The sequence below is a fragment of the Coloeus monedula genome, assembly GCF_965178545.1.
Source record: "Coloeus monedula genome assembly, chromosome: 15".
Classification (NCBI taxonomy): domain Eukaryota; kingdom Metazoa; phylum Chordata; class Aves; order Passeriformes; family Corvidae; genus Coloeus; species Coloeus monedula.
This window is the reverse complement of record NC_138795.1, coordinates 7,270,842-7,287,646: the sequence shown is the minus strand read 5'-3', so window position 1 is coordinate 7,287,646 and position 16,805 is coordinate 7,270,842. Positions and strand designations below refer to the sequence as shown.

Here is a 16,805-nt window from a genome sequence, read left to right as displayed (position 1 = left end):
AGAAGAGAATGTCCTTGTCCAGCCATGCCCATCCAGGGTTTAAGCTAAAGATACCAGAACGTGTCTCAGACACCTGACCAACACTGTGGCATTCTCCTGGAAGGTGCTGGATGGAGCCACTGCTCTGCAGCTGAAACTGCTTTCACCCTGTTCCAGGAGAAAAAGAGAGCAGTGACTCCAGCTTGCTGCATCCACCCCCGGGACAGAGAAGAGCAGCTGCTGCCCCAGCCCCAGCAGTGTTTATGGGCTGCAGCAGGGAGCCCAAAGCAGTTTGTGTTCCATGTGCCAGCACACAGGGCTGTCACCTCACACCAGGAGCAGGGTGAAGGCAGCGCTATCCCCAGGCTCCAACGCAGCTCTTTGACCAAGTGAGCTTCTCCTAAAGGCTCCATGTGGAACAGCGCAAAGCCTGGGGTGATGCCCACTCTGCCCTGAGGCTGCTCAGATCTCCCCAGCTCTAACAGAGGCAAGGCCACGAGGTGATTGAACTGGGCTCAGTCAGCATTCCCCGCAGGAAGCCGGTTGCTTTCATGGCAGAGAGCATTCTGCCCTTAGAGCTCCCCCATTACACAGAAGAGGAGGACATTTCTGTCACTGTAGAAAGGGGCCTCAGGTTCCCAACCCTTCAGGAAAAACAGTTCGGTACCAAGGGCAAATAAAAGTACTACAGGCACTGTACGGAAGCAGATTCCATTATTGTTTCAGGGGAAGGTGCAATGCTCAAAAAGTTTTAACTAAGTTGCTTACAAAACCACATCTTTAAGCAGGATGTTTGACAAGTTGCATTTATTGAAACATGGTTGCAGTAAGCTGCCGAGTCCACTGATGCCTACAGGAAAGTACAGCATCACCTCGCACCCCCCCCCAGCAGTTTCAGGGCCCAGACCCCTCCCCAGGGCACAGCCATGCAGTGCTTTGAACCAACGCACACTGGGCACCCCCAGCAGTGGGGGTGGTTTCCTTTGCTCCCCCCCAGTTGTCACAGTAACACTCTAAGGGTCAGTGCTCAGTGAGGAGTCACTGCTCAGCAGCTGCATGGCAAGAGCACAACAGTCAGAGGACACGGGTGCGAGTGTAGTTACAAGAAGCTGGAGGCCAAGAAGGAGTGAGTTCCAGTTTTTAAAAGGAAGATTTATTTAACAAGTTTCACTTAGCGCAATACACCTAAAAAGGAAATCACAATACAATGAAAGATTAAATCAAGGCCTCAGAATTTTATACGAACACCAAGACCAAAATCCTAAAGTAGCCGTATTGCGTCTCAACATGTTTCCCCCATTAACTTAAAAAAAAAAAAGCTTTAACATGCCTTACAGGATATTAAAAGAAATAAACTAGAACTAACATGCCAAATGTTCACTTTGATTTTCAGACACAGCTCCTATATTGGTTCTTTACAAAAAAGCATGTCTCTTTCAACATGTATTCAAAACAGTGTTGGATGTAATATGGTATAAGAGCAACATTTAACATAATTCAAACAGCTTTAACCTAAATACGCTTACTGCTTAAATACACTCCTACAACAAAACTAACTTGAGAAACGCTCCAAATTGTTTAACAGTTATAGTCTTTACTTGGTTATTACATCCTAGATGAATGTTCATTTCTGTATGTTCAAAAATACTGAACCTGAAAGGTTTTAAAACAATCCTGAATTCACTTACAGTAAAGCATAAATCACAAGCTCGTATTGCAAAACTGTTAAACTTAGTTTTTTGTTTTTTTGTTTTTTAAAAAAGATGTGACCAAAAGTCAGCGATTGGTTACATTCCCCAGCCACCACTCATGTTGGACATGTTGGACATGCCGCCCATGCCGTTCACTCCCATGGATGCGCGGTTCCCACTGCTGTAGTAGCTGCTGTTCATGGCGCCCTGGCTCCCGGGGTCTGAGGGGGAAACCGACAGCAGGTTCACAGCTGCCTCAGGCCGACTCGAAGCATCCTTGCCCCAACGCCTGTCCTTGCTGGGCCACCTCGTAAATACCGTCTACCGTGCCCAACGCTGCAAAGTGTCAGTTTACAGCTCCGTACCCAAAGTCAGTTACCGGATGTTCAACGACAGCACGAGCTCTGCCTCACCACCCCCCTTCCCAATCCAGAGCTTTACCACTGCTCTGGGGGAATAGGGAGGACCCAGCCTCCCATGACCCCCTCCCCCACTTCTAATGTGTTTAAACAAAGCTGGTCTCCAGCTTTCAGATTAAGAAAAGAAGCGATCAGAGCAATGCGAGTCTGGAGACTGGCATTTCCTGTCCCTTCCAGAAAAGTTTTCCACATTTCCCCCCTCAGCTCCCCATTGATGCTTTGAATCAGTTCCCCCCCAGTTCCCCAACATCCACAGTAGCCACATCTTCAATTTTCAGAGCCTGTGCTGCCCAAGTTATAACAGAACCCTTCAACACCAGTGAAGGGCATGTTAAGCCAGCTGCACCTGGCCCAATGGAAACCAGAAAAGAAATGCTCTTACCATAGCCACTCATGCTGCTTTGACCTCCATATCCTCCTCCGTAACCCCCACTCAGCTGCTGGTTGCCTGGAGCACCATAACTGGATTGGCTCCCTTTTAAGTTAAGAGTAAAAACATTAAAAACTTGCCAGTCAAGATCTGCTCATCATCAACAAACCCAGCCCTCACCCAACCAACAGCCCCTGCACTCTGGCACTACCTTGCTCACACCAAGGGAAGTTTAACATGCTCAAGGAAAGTGATGGGGTTTCTAAAGACATCCCTGCAATCAAGCAGCAACAAGAACTTTAGAAGTTACTTTTACAATTTCTATGGACTATAGTAAACAGGACTGATCTGCACTGTAACATACCCCAGAAGACTTAAACTTGGCTTTAAGTGACCTCACACTGGAGTGTTGCCCTTCCAGAAGCACAGCAGCCCATTAACTGGAGTCACTCATTTGTACATGGCCCTGCAGACTTGCTCCTGCTCCAGACTGGTTGTGCATCACATCACAGCAGTGCTGTGGTTTAGCGCACAGATGCCTCTGTTTAAACTAACAACTGCTCTTCACCTCATCACTTGTCTACACTCCTTTCTGTAATTTCAGTATCAGCATTAGAACTTCAAACATTTTGTAACCAAGTACTATAAAAGCAGCAGTGTACCCACACACCCCCACCCCAGCACCCTCAAGAAAGGAGCCCCCCAGAAACCAACCCCACCTTCATCTCTGAAACCAGCCCAGCTCGGTGTCAGGAGGGTATCTGTCTTATAGGCACAACAGCAACAGGCATTAAAGACTTGTGCTGCAAACACACATTTTATATTTTTAAGTGATTTTGAGGTTTGCCAGAGCAATTCAGACAGTTTCTCCCAATTCCAAATCTCTCTCCCTCACCACCAAGACTCAGCTTGAATGGCAGGTCACGTGCCACAGATACATCCTCCATCACCGAACTATGTTCTGGTGTCCCCAATAGGGAAGGAGAATAAAAAGGACAGGCATCTCCCAGAATTTCCACTACCACACTTCCAAGAAGCCACGCATCCCACCAGGCACACCACACTCAGCACCACAAGTTAATTCAACCTATTAAAACTCAAATGTATTCCCAAAAGGTTCATATACCTGGCAATGTGCTAGTGTTCCAATCTTGGACTACCCCTTCCGATTCCTTGACTGTGTGATTAAGACAGAATGTTGAATTTCAGTTTTGATGCCAGGCACACAATAAGCAGGAGCTGTACAAAACGAGCCAGCTTCCTTCAATAGGAAGTGCTTGTCTGGAAGTGCAGTGAGACTGTTACATACCCATTGCTCCCATCATCTGACTGCCATAGGCACCACCAGTTCCTCCTGCTGTAGAATTCAGGAAGAGTTCTACGTATCTGTGTTCTGGAAGAAGGAAGTTTTCCTGTGAGCATTTCACACCAAAACCATGCAGCTCACTGCAAGTGAAGCTGCAGTAAAATCTTTGGCACTCCAGTTGCAGGAGATTCACTACAGTGCAGTGCTGTCAGCTCCCTAAAGCCACCTATTCCGAGCAGTCAGACTTACGCATATTTGCTTTGTCTTTGGACATAGCAGCCACTGCGTCCTCGTGAGTGGCAAATTCAACGTCTGCCTCTCCAGTTACTCTGCCATCTGGTCCGATTTCAATGTGTACTCTTACAGGGTTCAGAGGTGAGAAGAACTACACACAGAACAGTCACACAGATTAAGACGCACCAATGCAACAGTTCGGGTTTACAACAAGCCATTTTCTCCAGAGGAACACTCCAACTGCAGTGCAGCCAGCATGTCCCACAAGGACCCTGGGACCTGAAGCCATGCACTGGGGAGCAGCATGTGGCACTCACATTGTAGATGTCGTTCTCCGTGGCTCTGTAGGGCAGACCTCGCATGTGGACGCAGTGGCCGGTCGTGCTCTGGAAGGTGGACGATCCGTCGCCGTACCTGTGGTCCGACATCCCTGCGGAGAAAAGAGTCCATTCTAGGTCTTTCAGATGTATTTTAGTTTCTTTTGGGACATGTCGTAAGTTCAGTTACTGTTCCTATTAGAGATCTCTTACCTCTTCCAAATCTATCAGAACCAAACCCATAGCCATCATTATACCCATTGTAGTCATCATAACCTCCATAACCTAGAAACAGATTGGACATGTTCATTTCAACTACACAAAGATCCAAATAAATTTTCATTTCGACTACAGAAAGATCCAAATACACAGTACAAACTGCAAACAACAACTACAACAACATTTCATTTCTTCTACAAGAATTAAGGCCAAGGACACATACACAGCTGGGGAGACACTACCAGGTCCAAGAGTTGCTGCTTTTCAAACGAGCAGCTCCCTGGGCCTCCGTGCACTTACCTCCTCCGTAGGCTCCACGCCTCATTCTCTCCAAGCTACTTCCTCTACCCAGACTGTTGTATCCGCGCGTCAGGCCGGGCCTGTCGTACGGACCAGGTCTCTGCATTGCCAACAGCTTGCGCGGAGGGTCGTAGTGAGTGCGCACCTCTGCTCGACTACTCTTGAAGATCTCAATGTACCTACAAGTGTTTGCACAGGGACAAGTCAGTCTTTGCTGCCTTCCAAAACCACCTCACAACTTCACATTACAACAAGCCATTTAGTCATAGCCTTGACACTGGCAGTAATTTTAAGCCAGGTTTCCTTACATTATGTAGGCAATGACATTCTATTAAAAGCACTACATTACATTTAAATCAGGGTATTTTCAAGAAATTAAAATTACTGAAGGGTTTATGTGCTCCTCATACTTTGCAGTATCCCAACCTTAAGGGTGGGGGAGCAATACAGATTCCCCACCCACCTCCCCCCAGTTTAAGGTGTTAGTCAAACAATGTAGGAGGGACTGGTGTCCACTCAACTCAGCACTGTTGCTCAAGGCAACGGAAACAGAGGGTTAAAAACCCGATCTCCACCGAGAGTTTAACCCATCAGAATGCCACAAAAAGCTCTGCATGTACTACTGAACCCAGCCTATGCTTCAGTGATTCAGCATAGGCACAAGGTGCATGCTTCAATGAAAAATAGTCACAAGTAAAATAGAATAAAAACCCTTTGTGACAATTTCTTGAAAGCTATGCTTATTACATTGAAGATTAATACAAGTAAGTAAATTTGTTACATTTCAACTTATAAAACAAGTTTAGAAAGTATCACATTTTCTTATGGTAGTAAGAATACTGTGCATGTCTTTAGAGCTAAAGGCAGAATTGGTGCTATTTGAGAAGTTAAAGCCATAGTCTCTCAACTTTGTCATTTCCAAGCTATAGTTTTGAATGCCTGTTATTACTCATTTTCCAAAATACATTTTAGTTTAGCCCAATTTTATCTTGTATTTTTGGGTAGATCTAAACAGTCTGTGCCACATGCACTGTAGCAATCAATGCCTTCACTCATCACCGAGTTAGAGACCAAAATACTATTTTGATTTGGCTGCTAACACTTTCAGAAGAGAGAATATGGATTTAATTGTTTACCATAAGAAAAGTGACAGAGCCAACCAACCATCCATCCCCACCTGTGCCCTATTCTTTCCTTGTGTTTCTTTAGAGCCTTTTCAGCTATTTCCTGTGAAGCAAACTGCACGAAGGCCTCCCCCGTACTCCTCCCCTGGAAGTCCACCGGCAATGTTATCCCATTTGGCACGATTTCCAACCCTTCAACCCAAGGACAAATAACCCCAGTAGGGGGGCAATATTAACATCACAAGCCCAGTCATGAGTTTTTTCTTATAGCTTTAAAAATACCAGAATTTAAACACTTTTAAGTGAATGGTATGTTGATTCTAGAACACCAGAATAAAAAATGGCACGTCAACAAAGAGCTCCATGATCACATACCATTCAGTTCAGGTTCTTAACCCACCCTGCAGAGCTCAGAAATGCTCTGAGGGTCAGGGACAGCCCCTCAGAGAAGGCATCTAATGCAGGGTGTGTTAAGAACTTCACACATCATTACAAACCTCGTCAATTCTGTGAAAGTATTTAAGATGAACTTTTAAAGAGAACTTAAATTCAAACACAGCAAGTTAAACAGCTTTATACAGAACAAGTAATTTTACTAGAAGTCACTCAGGTAAAATAATTAAGTCTTATGCAAACATCAAGTTTCAGCATTGATTTTTTTTAAATCTTTAGAAGCACTTAATTAAGAAAAAAATCATGAAGTAATTTTCAAGTATTAGTTCCTGAATAGAAGAGACACATTTTGCATATTAAGTACATTAACAACTTACAAAGCTTGAATTACTTCACCATGTAAGGAAAAAAACAGCTTAAAATGCATATGCTTAGAAATCGCTCTTGTTCACATCACCAATTTAGAAAACAAAAAACAAGTTCTGAGATTTTAAAACTGGAAATGTTTCTACTGTATTTTAAAACAAAACAGTAAGCTCAATCATATCTTGTTATAGCAAAACATTTAGAAATCTAGTATTTTGAAAATAATAACAAGTGAAATCCTAAACAATCAACAGATTCAATTCTTAGACATTTTAATAGTCTAATTCCAGTTTGTAAAACATAAAACAGCTGCAAAAAAGTAAAAATTAGTCAAAACAAGACATTATCTCTTCATCCACAAAAACTTTGACTTAGGCAACATCAAGGGTTTGGTGGAGTTTTTTCCCCACAGGAAGAGAAAGGGGCAAATGTGGAAATCTGTTCTTGGGTAGAGTTCAGCAGGTCGTTTTTCTCTGGAATTTCATTCAATACTAACTCTATGTTGGGAAGAGGTCATGGGCCCTTACTGAGAACCTGCTCCTCACACAGAGCCCAGTGGTTAGGGTATTCTACATCCTTCACTGATCAGGGCCAACCAGCCAAGACTGAGGATGGAAATATCCTCCCACCTGAACTGTTCAGCTTTACTTGGAAAGCAAAACACTTTTCTACAATCCTTACTTGGAACAGTATGTCTCACAGAGTATAAATTGGAGCAGCTTTTTGGCATTCCCTAAATTACTTAATTATCAAGTACTTTAGGTTAGGAAGTGATCCAAAGGATTCCTCAAGCCCAGAAAATTAGTGCAGAATTGGTTTATTTACTTTTAACACCCATGATAATACTGTTGGAAGTACTACTGGGCAATCCATGCTTGTTTGGTTTGCTGGGGTTTTTTTAGCATAAACCAGTAGTGCTATAGCTACTACTTTTATCCCACATACCTGAAAAAAACTGTACAATTTCTTCTTTACTACAGCCAAATGGGAGTCCTCTAAGACGTACAAAACCATCATTAGCTGTATCAGGGCTGTTGGGACCAGTATGCTTCAGAACCCAATCCATTTCAACGTTGTTTGACTTGAAAACTGTAAAAGGCACTTAGAATTAATGCATTCTGGAATAAGCAAGAGCTTTTAAAGTCATTTGCCTTGAAACTAGTCAACTTATGATATGCAAGTCCATTTGTCCTTTCACATGCATTTTAAAGAGACAAAAAAGCAGTTAACCAAAAACCCATCAAGCACAAACACAACGTATGCAGTTACTAGACCAACTGAATCAAACCTTCAACATATCTGTGTCCCATTGTTTCTCTGTCTTTTTTCAGGGCCAATTTCACATCCTCCTCTGACTCAAGTTCAGCAAATGCTTCTCCACTTGGTCTGCCCTCCCTGGTGTAGATGAAACGGATACCCAAAGCCCCGTTCAGAATTTTGCAATCTGAAAACAAAACAGGAAGGCCAGAATAAGGTTAATTATTGCAAGAACAGTATTACTTTGGAAGTTTCAGAGACCCTAAGAAGAAAAATGTACTGAGTATCAGTTATATCAATGCAACAAAACCAGCAGCATTCTTGTTACAACTTTAAAATGAGCAATTAACTAAAGAGACGAACTAAAGTTACCCTTCTAGTCAAGCCTACAGATCAACATTAAGGATGACGGCAAATTAGCTATTTCCAAAGCTTTTCTGCCTCAAGTTGAATGTACTACCTGCTTTTGATCATAACTTTCTTATTAGCACGAAATAAGAAATAATAACAATCAGTGTAAGTGTAATAAACTAAATCAGAACCAAATCCAATATGCCAAATTCTTGACACAGTTTTAAAAGCTCCAGTTTCTGCCAAAAGCATGTATTTTTCACCGCTATTTACTACTGCAGAATGCTAATAATCTGGGGAAGGACACACACACACACTACACACTTAACAAGAGAGTCTGTTGGGACAATACCAAGAACTAAACTGATTTAGCTTCAAAATTCTTGCTTCAGGTTGAACTTTCAAATGGAAGCTTCTCTCTCCTGGTTGCTCAAGCAGCAAAGGCAGCTGTGGCTATTCCAGCAACTCTGAGACTAAGCCCTTTTGTGTTGAGTTTGTGCTAGCACAAGCGTGGCTTTGCATACCAGGTTCTGGCTGAAGCACCTGTTGCACTACAAACTTCACTGAATGCCTGCTGGAATCACTCACTACAGTGCTCCCACTGCCACAGTGCCCCTGGGAAGGGACCCAGAAGTGACAGCAGAGCCCGGCCCCTCTCCCACGCCTCTTATTCCCCCACAGCCCCACTTACCGGAGAAGAACCTCTGCACCTCCTCGGTGGAGCAGGACCAAGGCAGCCCCCGGACTTTCACCACATATCCCTCGCTGCTCTCAGTGTTAAGCATCACATTGGGAGTGAGACTCTGCTCCGTCTCGGCTTCTGTGGTTGCTGGAAAGACCAGAACGGGCCCTTTGAGATGCTGCTCAGCACGGCCGCCACCCGCACCCCCTCAGAGCGCCCGGCGGCCCCCCTGGCCTATGCCCCGGCCCTCCCCGAGCCTCCTCTGCCTCGGGCGCTGCCGCCTCACACACACGGCGCCGCTCCCGCCCCCGGCCCGCGCCCTGCCCCTTCCCCGCACGCACACATGGTGGGGCTCCGCGCTGGTTCTAGGGCTCCGAGCCTGATCCGCTGTCCGGAGAGCGCCTAGTCCCGGTGAGGCGGCAGCGAGCGGGCGAGCCTGTGGCGAGAGCGCGCTAGGAAATGGCGGCGGGTGCTCCCGCTTCCGCTGGGCCGGGCCTTCCGCCGCACAAAGAGCGAGGTTCCAGACGCCGCCCTGGCGTGCCCGCGGCCCCCGGCGATGGCGCAGCGCCCACGGCCGGCTCGCAAATAACGGCGTGTGGCGAGCGGGCACCGAGCACCGCGGGCCCTGCGCCGAGCACGGAACCGGCTGCGGCGTGGCCGGGGCGGGTGCGGGGCGCGTGTGCACCGGTGGGGCCCGGCCCCGCCCCCGAGACCCCGCGCGCCGCCCGTGCGCACGCGCCGCCCGCCCGCCGCGCCGAACAAAGCCCCGGCCCCGCGCGCCCTGGGCGCCGCTCGCCGCACTGCGCATGCTCCGCGCTCTGCCGCCCCCGCCCCGACCCGTCCCGGCTCCCGCGTGGCGCGGACAGCGGAGCGCTCTGGCTGCACACACCGTGTGTGGGAACTAGCACTTACCAGCTTCAAAGGCTGACGCTACCCCACGTGAAACAATCTGCTCGCTTCGGTCACTGAAGCCTGGTGTGTTTGGAGGAGATGGGGAAAGAAGAGACAATGGGTCACAATTATCATAAAATAAAGGAAAAGTTAATTCCCTCCCATTTCCTCCAAACACACCAGACCTAGCTAGATTTCACCCTGAATCTCAGTATTACCGAGGAGGAAAGAGGAAACTGGAATAACTCATCATCTAAGAATCCTCCATCCCCTTTCCCCTTGAATAAGCAGCTCATGTTTCAACTTGTCTACGCGGGTGAATAGAGGGCCCATGCCTAGAGTTACGCAGGCTCCTGGAGCCCTTGACACGGATATTTGGAGCCCAGAAGCTGCTCTGAGCAGTCTCTGCATGAACACCATTCACCCACGAGTGTTTCTTCTCCAGTTAGTACCAAAACAGACTGAGAGCCTACACTGCCACATCTCTCACGTAACTGACGTGTTCCGGACTACTAACTACCCCACCCCCACAGCTGGAGGCTTCCTGACAATTTTTTTTTTTTTAACTGCATGCTCAAGTTTACGTAAGTAAATCAAACAACATGGCGAACTTGTTTACAGTAATGCAAATTAAATCAGTGAGTGGAACCTTGCTACAGCCACTTCCTGCACAAAGCTCTCTTCTCCATTTCACTTGCCGAACGCCCATTTTAAAACACCGCCGCGGTAGGAGCTGGGCAGCAGCGGGGCAGGAGCGGCGGGGGAGGGGGCAGCGCCTCCGCCTCTTCCCGGGGAGGACTGGCGGGAAGCGGCCATCCCGCCCACCGGCTGGCGGGACGCTTAAAGCGCGCTGGAGCATCTGGGAACTCCGTAAGTTCCCGCTCGGCACCGCCATGTCCACCCCGGCCAAGAGGCACTGCCAGAGCCCAGCCGGCTCCCTCGAGTCCAGCTTCCAGAAGCGCCTCAGGAAGGTTTCCATCGAGGGGAACATCGGTGAGCTGGGCGGCGCGGGGAAGCTCAAAGCGGTAGGGAAGTCGGAGGAGGGATGGGAGGGCGCCAGGCCGGGAGCACCCCAAGGGGCTGGGATGCTGGGGAAGACAGAGAGAGAGGCGGATGTGGCGCTCTTCAAGCCTGCTCTGCGGGCAGCGGGGTGCTCTGCAGGGAGAGCCGCACCAGGCCCCGAACCCGGAGCACGGCTGGGGCGGATGGGGAGCACGGCAGGAAGAGTGCCCATCTATGACACCGAGGCGCAGGGCGGACTGGGGAGCACAAACTCCCGGTGCCCCCCGGCCCGTCCCGGGCTGCAACGCCCGTTAGCGCGCGCCCGCCCGCGCCAAGTCCCAGCGCCTGCGCGGCCGCTCCCCCGCTCTCCCCCCAAGCTCCGCCCGCCGCGGCAGCTCCTAAAATGTCGGCTGCGGCTCGGCCGCCCTTATCGCCCGGCCGGCCGGGCACGGCCCCTCTGGCACGGCAGATTAGCGCTGTTTGCTCCACGGCGCACCCGCCCGACCCCGAGCCCCAAGAGCCGCTAACAACCCTCACAACTGCCCCCCCACGTCCATCGGTAGCCCCAGAGCAATCAACCCCCACCCCTCTCTCAACTGCTATAAATCTTCCGCAGCTGCGGGGAAGTCAACGTTTGTCAGGCTGCTGGAGAAACACAGCGATGAGTGGGAGGTCATCCCCGAGCCCATCGCTAAGTGGTGCAACATCCAGACAGCTGAGGATGAGTATGAGGTAGGTGCGCAGGACTTGGGTCGGAAGAAACTGCAGGGAGTTACACAGCCAGGGAGCTATGCCAAAATCCAGCTATACTTAGTCTGCAGCAGCCAGAGTCATCCCCACTATCATACCACAGTTGGTCAGACACTCAAATTGTAAAGGCAAGATACTACTGAATGTATATTCCAAATCACATCACCTACTCCACAGGAATCGCACTAAAATCTGGAACAAGTTACTCAAAGAAGCTGTTATGAAAACCACCATCACCTCAAGAAAAAAAGTTCCTAAGGTCCTATGCCTAAGCATTTTCTTAGTGATAAAAAAACCCCATGAATTCTTACATAAACATACCAGAATTCAGGACTGAGAAAAGCAGTACGTTCATATCAACGTTTTTCTCTTCTAGGAACTTTCAACATCTCAGAAGAGTGGAGGAAACTTACTTCAAATGCTGTATGACAAACCCACAAGATGGGCTTACACATTTCAGACTTATGCTTGCTTGAGCCGAGTAAAAGCACAATTAAAACCTGTCTCAGCCAAGCTACACGAAGCAGAACATCCAGTGCAGTTTTTCGAGAGATCTGTGTACAGTGACAGGTAATTACTCTCACAGCACAGTAAGAACTCACATTAACAGCTTCCAGGTCTTTAAAAAGATGGAGCTGAGGAAACACTTGATATTTAAACTAATACCTGCAAGGGAGCAGGTTTGACTAAAGCATTTTTTTCAGTATCATCATTCTGTTCTAATGACAAGTGTTTTGGTAGTTCACTTTTGTCATTCCTGGCATAAGACTGATGTGTTTCATTGCAGATACGTATTTGCTTCTAACCTGTTCGAATCTGGAAACATTAATGAAACAGAGTGGTCTATTTATCAGGACTGGCACACATGGCTTTTGAATCAGTTTCAATCAGATATAGAACTGGATGGCATGATCTATCTCAGAACCACACCTCAGGTATGCTCACTAAAAATTAAGGTTTTTTTAGTTCCAACTTCATTTTCCAGAGGCTTAAGACGGTGCAAAAAAGTTATTCTAGATTTAACTCGTTTATGCTCAGTCAAGCATCTAAAATTAATGCTCACTAATATCTAGCATTAGTCCTTCCAAGTTAAGGACCACATGATCCATTTAGCTGATGACCTACAACACATGATTAATGACCAGGTTTATACTCCTCTTTTTTTTGTTTCAGAAATGCATGGAAAGGCTACAGATGAGGGGAAGACATGAGGAGCAAGGAATTGAGCTTGAGTATTTGGAAAACCTCCACTATAAACATGAAACCTGGCTTCATGAACGGACTATGAGGTAGGAACCCATTTTCTGTAGCAAGTTTCAACTTGCAGGCAAGGCTCTTTCCTACCTTAAACCTTAGTTTTATCAACTTTAGCATTTAGTCTAGCTTCACTCAGGCAGCTGGATAGACTTACACCCACTTCAGGCTTCAAGACACAGAACTTCATCTAATTTAAAACCTTTGTTAAGCATTAGCTTCAATTAGGAAGCTTTATAGCTGTAACTCCAGCAAGGATATGGATTCTGCTAATTGGAAGGACACAGGAGTAGGACACTTAAAATGGTGTTCAGGGGCCAATCACATGCATTTCTCACCACACAATTTGTGTTGCAATGTAAGGGGCACACAAGACCCCAACTAACTTTACACTAGCAGGACTATGTTTCACCGAAGTTTAAATATTAATCCTAACTTCAATTTAAACAATAATCAGAAAGGCTTTTGGCAGACCTGTTACACACAAGAAACCTAACCAGCAACTGAGTGATCTCTGCACACCTTTCCTCAACTTCCTTATTGATTCTTACTGGCTTTCCCATCTAAGGAATCTCTAAACATGAAAGCAGACTCTATATTTTTCCCTAGAGGAGCTCAAAATAGTCTACTGAATGGGAAGCACTACAATTCCAGGAAAAGTACATTATCAGTTTGATCTACTTGCTGAAGTTTCACATAGAATGACCCAAATGCTTAGGAGACAGTGCATACTGTGGAATTTTGGGAATGTTTACGTTGTGTACTCATCCCAAACTTGTAAGCGAGCACTTCCTGTGTTTGTAGTAGAACACTGAAGTCTGCAAGCACAAGTTAGAATGTTGTTCAGCACACGTACTGCGTTTTAGAAATGCCTTCCACTCTCAGAAGAAAGACTAACTACTGCTCCCATCTATTCCTAAACTGAAGCCAAAATGGTCTTGCTTATGTCCAAGACATTTTAAATACCAGTCTTACAACCTGTTAAAGAGGTCATCCCCATGAAAGGAAGCTTTAAAAATGCATCTTGGTAAGTGGATTAGGTGAGGGAGACACAGATCAAGGGAGATTTTAAAAAAAATACTCCATCTTATAAAATCAGTTCCTGGTAATTGATTCCGTGACCAGAATGAGAGAAAGGAACTAAAGGTAAAAACTATCTTTCCCCCCACTTGTACATAAAAGAGAGATACTAAGAGTCCAGATTTGTGAAATATAAGAAGAGCAATTAAGGGCAAACTTGACATGGGCTTTATATTTAAATTATGGGCATCAGCTTCAACAACTCGGGTGCATGTGGTAATCAAGAGCAGAGGTCTTGTATACACAGTATTTTATGTAGTTTTTACTCAAACTATGTTCTTCCATTTAACAGAGTTGATTTTGAGAACATTAAGAAGATTCCTATTCTAGTTTTGGATGTTAATGAAGAGTTTAAGAACAATAAAATTAAACAGGAGTACCTAATTGATAAAGTAAGTATCAAACGTTGGGGGATTTGTATCTGCTTTTCTTCTGCAGTTATCATGCATGCAGTGACACCTCCAGAGGTGGGAGGGAGAGTAAACAACCATTTAAGGAAACAAGGTGGTAATACAGAGGTCACTTCAGTCAAAACGATGTTTACCAGTTCCAAGGAAAGGCAAGACTTAGGAAGTAAATGTCAAAAGAAATTCTTATGGAGTTGTTTGGCCAGTCCATGGGAAAAAAAACACCTCCTCCTAATACCTAAATGCATGAGGAAGTGCTCTCCTAGCAAACCCTATAAACCATTTTCTTCATCTTGCTCTGGGTCATCAATTTGAGATTACTGAAGAATGACTCCTTTAAGCCAAGCCTAATTCCCTCAATTAAACAGCTCTAAATAAACTGGGAAGGGGAGCACAATGATCAGTTGTAAAGGTATTTGTCATTGCATCCTCATGGAAACCAGCAATTAATAGCTTCGTTTTGAACAAACAATCAGGCATGCCATCTTCTGCCTTGACCCTCTGAAAGCCCACATGGATTTCAGGTCATGAATTAAATGTAAGAGCAAAACATCACTGGAAAACTATAGTAACAAACCATTTTTTCCTGGAAAAAGGGAAAAGCCTGGTACTTTAGCTTTTAGTGCACCAAATAATACAAATGCTTTTTTCTGATAGGTCAAGTCTTTCCTGACTTCTTTAGAAGATGAAAATTAATTTGAATAACAAGTTACTGAAGTTCACCCAACACTCTGTGTGTTCAAAAATTTACTTGAAACAAATGTATTACCTGTATAGCTTATTTTAAAGTAAGCCTGAAATGTTAATATATGGTTTGGTGTTTGATTTTTTTTTCCCTTTGTATGATCTGTGTGGGTTTTGATAGAATTTCTTGTATAGCTAAAAAGAACAAATATGGGGTGCTTTGATAATGTTTTTTTTCTGTATATTCTCTGCTCTTTAATAAAGATTTAAAAGTCATATTGCCTCACGAGTGGCTTTCCCCACGGGGGAGCTGAGCGGTTGTCAGAGGCCGACACCCAGTAAACAGATAGCAGGCGCTAAACAGGGTTGTTTTGCAATAACTGGCACGGGTTCACCATTTTAAGACGAAACTGTTATGGCGTCCAGAAACCTTTACTTTCAACTTCTGCTTTACTGAGTGGCCGTTTCCACCGGATTTACGTTAGTTAAGGCTGGACGTTAGACCTGTAATAAACTGTAATTTACGCTTATCTCGTTTGCGATCTCACCCCCACCCCCCCCCCCCCAGCACGGGGAGGGACCCGCGGGCGCGGCAGCGGCGGAGGCGGGACAGCGACCCCGGAGAGCCCCCGCGGCCCCGCCCGGCACGACGCACGCGGCGGGGGGGGGGGGGGTTGAGCGGCGCACGCGGCCGGGCCCGTCCCCGCCGCTCCCCCTCCCCTCCCCCGCGCCATCGTGAGGCCTTCGCGGGGCCTCCGCGTCACCGGGCCCGGACAGGCGGCACCGCGACGGTCAGATCGCTACCCCCCTCCCCCCAGGTTCCCTCCCGCCACCCCCTCCCCGCCCGCCGTCGCTGGGTCTTACCCAAGCCGGGGATCTCGCCCTCGGTCTCCTCGGTGTGACAAGGGTCCATCTTGGCCGCGCCTTCCCCGCAGGGGCCTCAAGAAGAACAAAGCTGGGCGGGGGCGCTCGGGCGCTGCGCGAACAGAAACAAAAGCTCAACGGCGGCCGAAGGGACGCTCGGGGAACGTGGATCGGAGATCCGCGGGGGGTTTCTCAACACTCCCGCGGGGATGGGCCGCGATGCAGCCGCCGGTGCTCCCGGTACCACCCGCTCGCTCCAGCTGCGCAGCGCCTGTTCCGCGCCTATAAATGGCCGCCGGCCGCGCAGGGCTGCGCGCTGACGTCACGCGCCGCCCGCCCCCGCCAGCCAATGGCCGCGTGACAAATTGAACGCGGCCAGTCACGTCCAGCCCCCCGCGCGCGCGGTGGGGGGGGGGGGGGGGGAAATCATGGAGGGGGGAGCGCGCGACCGCCCCGGGGGTCCCGCGAGCCTCCGTGCCCCCAGCGCCCGTCGCTAGCCCTGGGTTCGAGTCCCCGGGGACCCAGGTTCGAGTCTCACCCCCGCCTTGGCTCCGGTTCGAGTCCCGCCCCCGCCCGTTCCGCTCCCCGGTTCCCGAACAGGGTGGCGGCCTTGTCCCTCCCCCCCACACCCGCACCGCCGCCCCCTCCTCGTCCCCGCTCCCCCGGCACCCCCGCTCACGGCGAGCTGCAGCCGCGGGGCTCCGGCGGCGATCGGCGGCTCCGCGCACTGCAGCACCGCCCGCCGCCGGTGTCAGCTGGGCTCGGCTCCGCCTCCTGCCGCGGCGGGGGCCGGGCACGGCGGGGCTTGCGCGGGCCTGGCCGGGGAGGCCTTGGGGGCTCATCCGCACCTTTGAGGGCCTTGTGT

At 48.0% G+C, this 16,805-nt stretch overlaps 2 protein-coding genes across 10 annotated transcripts; one reads left to right on the top strand and one right to left on the bottom strand.

Annotated features, from left to right (window-relative positions):
* Nucleotides 1-1,110: 1,110 nt before the first annotated feature.
* HNRNPH1 (heterogeneous nuclear ribonucleoprotein H1) lies at nucleotides 1,111-16,717 on the bottom strand. 9 transcript variants are annotated; one of them, XM_082291298.1, is made up of 16 exons: nucleotides 16,620-16,717; nucleotides 15,941-16,052; nucleotides 9,921-9,980; nucleotides 9,018-9,155; nucleotides 8,007-8,162; nucleotides 7,664-7,807; nucleotides 6,013-6,151; nucleotides 4,836-5,014; nucleotides 4,530-4,601; nucleotides 4,317-4,450; nucleotides 4,015-4,150; nucleotides 3,769-3,852; nucleotides 3,586-3,636; nucleotides 3,179-3,262; nucleotides 2,472-2,564; nucleotides 1,111-1,891 (listed from the first exon to the last, which is right to left on the bottom strand). In XM_082291298.1, the coding sequence occupies exons 2-16, from the start codon at nucleotides 15,987-15,989 to the stop codon at nucleotides 1,767-1,769; spliced, it is 1,644 nt and encodes a 547-aa protein (XP_082147424.1). In that variant the 5' UTR covers nucleotides 15,990-16,052; nucleotides 16,620-16,717; the 3' UTR covers nucleotides 1,111-1,766. The 9 variants fall into 9 exon arrangements, with proteins under 9 accessions (XP_082147424.1, XP_082147428.1, XP_082147425.1 ...); XM_082291302.1 differs by lacking the exon at nucleotides 9,921-9,980 and having other exon boundaries at nucleotides 16,620-16,716; XM_082291299.1 differs by lacking the exon at nucleotides 16,620-16,717 and having other exon boundaries at nucleotides 4,317-4,429; nucleotides 15,941-16,242.
* LOC309578571 (deoxycytidine kinase 2) lies at nucleotides 9,987-15,729 on the top strand. Its single transcript, XM_082291308.1, has 7 exons — nucleotides 9,987-10,892; nucleotides 11,518-11,633; nucleotides 12,028-12,221; nucleotides 12,439-12,586; nucleotides 12,825-12,940; nucleotides 14,278-14,377; nucleotides 15,050-15,729. Exons 1-7 carry the CDS (start codon nucleotides 10,502-10,504, stop codon nucleotides 15,086-15,088), a joined length of 1,104 nt encoding a protein of 367 aa, XP_082147434.1. The 5' UTR covers nucleotides 9,987-10,501; the 3' UTR covers nucleotides 15,089-15,729.
* Nucleotides 16,718-16,805: the final 88 nt, after the last annotated feature.

What these genes read in the sequence shown, in the direction of transcription:
- HNRNPH1 (XM_082291298.1), bottom strand. Translation starts at nt 15,989, where the DNA reads ATGGACCCTTGTCACACCGAGGAGACCGAGGGCGAGATCCCCGGCTTG. An exon ending in GGGACACAGATATGTTGAAG is followed by an intron (nt 7,808 to 8,006) that starts GTTTGATTCAGT and finishes TGCCTTTTACAG; the next exon opens with TTTTCAAGTCAAACAACGTT. An exon ending in GCGTGGAGCCTACGGAGGAG is followed by an intron (nt 4,602 to 4,835) that starts GTAAGTGCACGG and finishes ATCTGTTTCTAG; the next exon opens with GTTATGGAGGTTATGATGAC.
- LOC309578571 (XM_082291308.1), top strand. Translation starts at nt 10,502, where the DNA reads ATGGCGAACTTGTTTACAGTAATGCAAATTAAATCAGTGAGTGGAACC. An exon ending in TTCCATCGAGGGGAACATCG is followed by an intron (nt 10,893 to 11,517) that starts GTGAGCTGGGCG and finishes AATCTTCCGCAG; the next exon opens with CTGCGGGGAAGTCAACGTTT. An exon ending in CAGCTGAGGATGAGTATGAG is followed by an intron (nt 11,634 to 12,027) that starts GTAGGTGCGCAG and finishes TTTCTCTTCTAG; the next exon opens with GAACTTTCAACATCTCAGAA.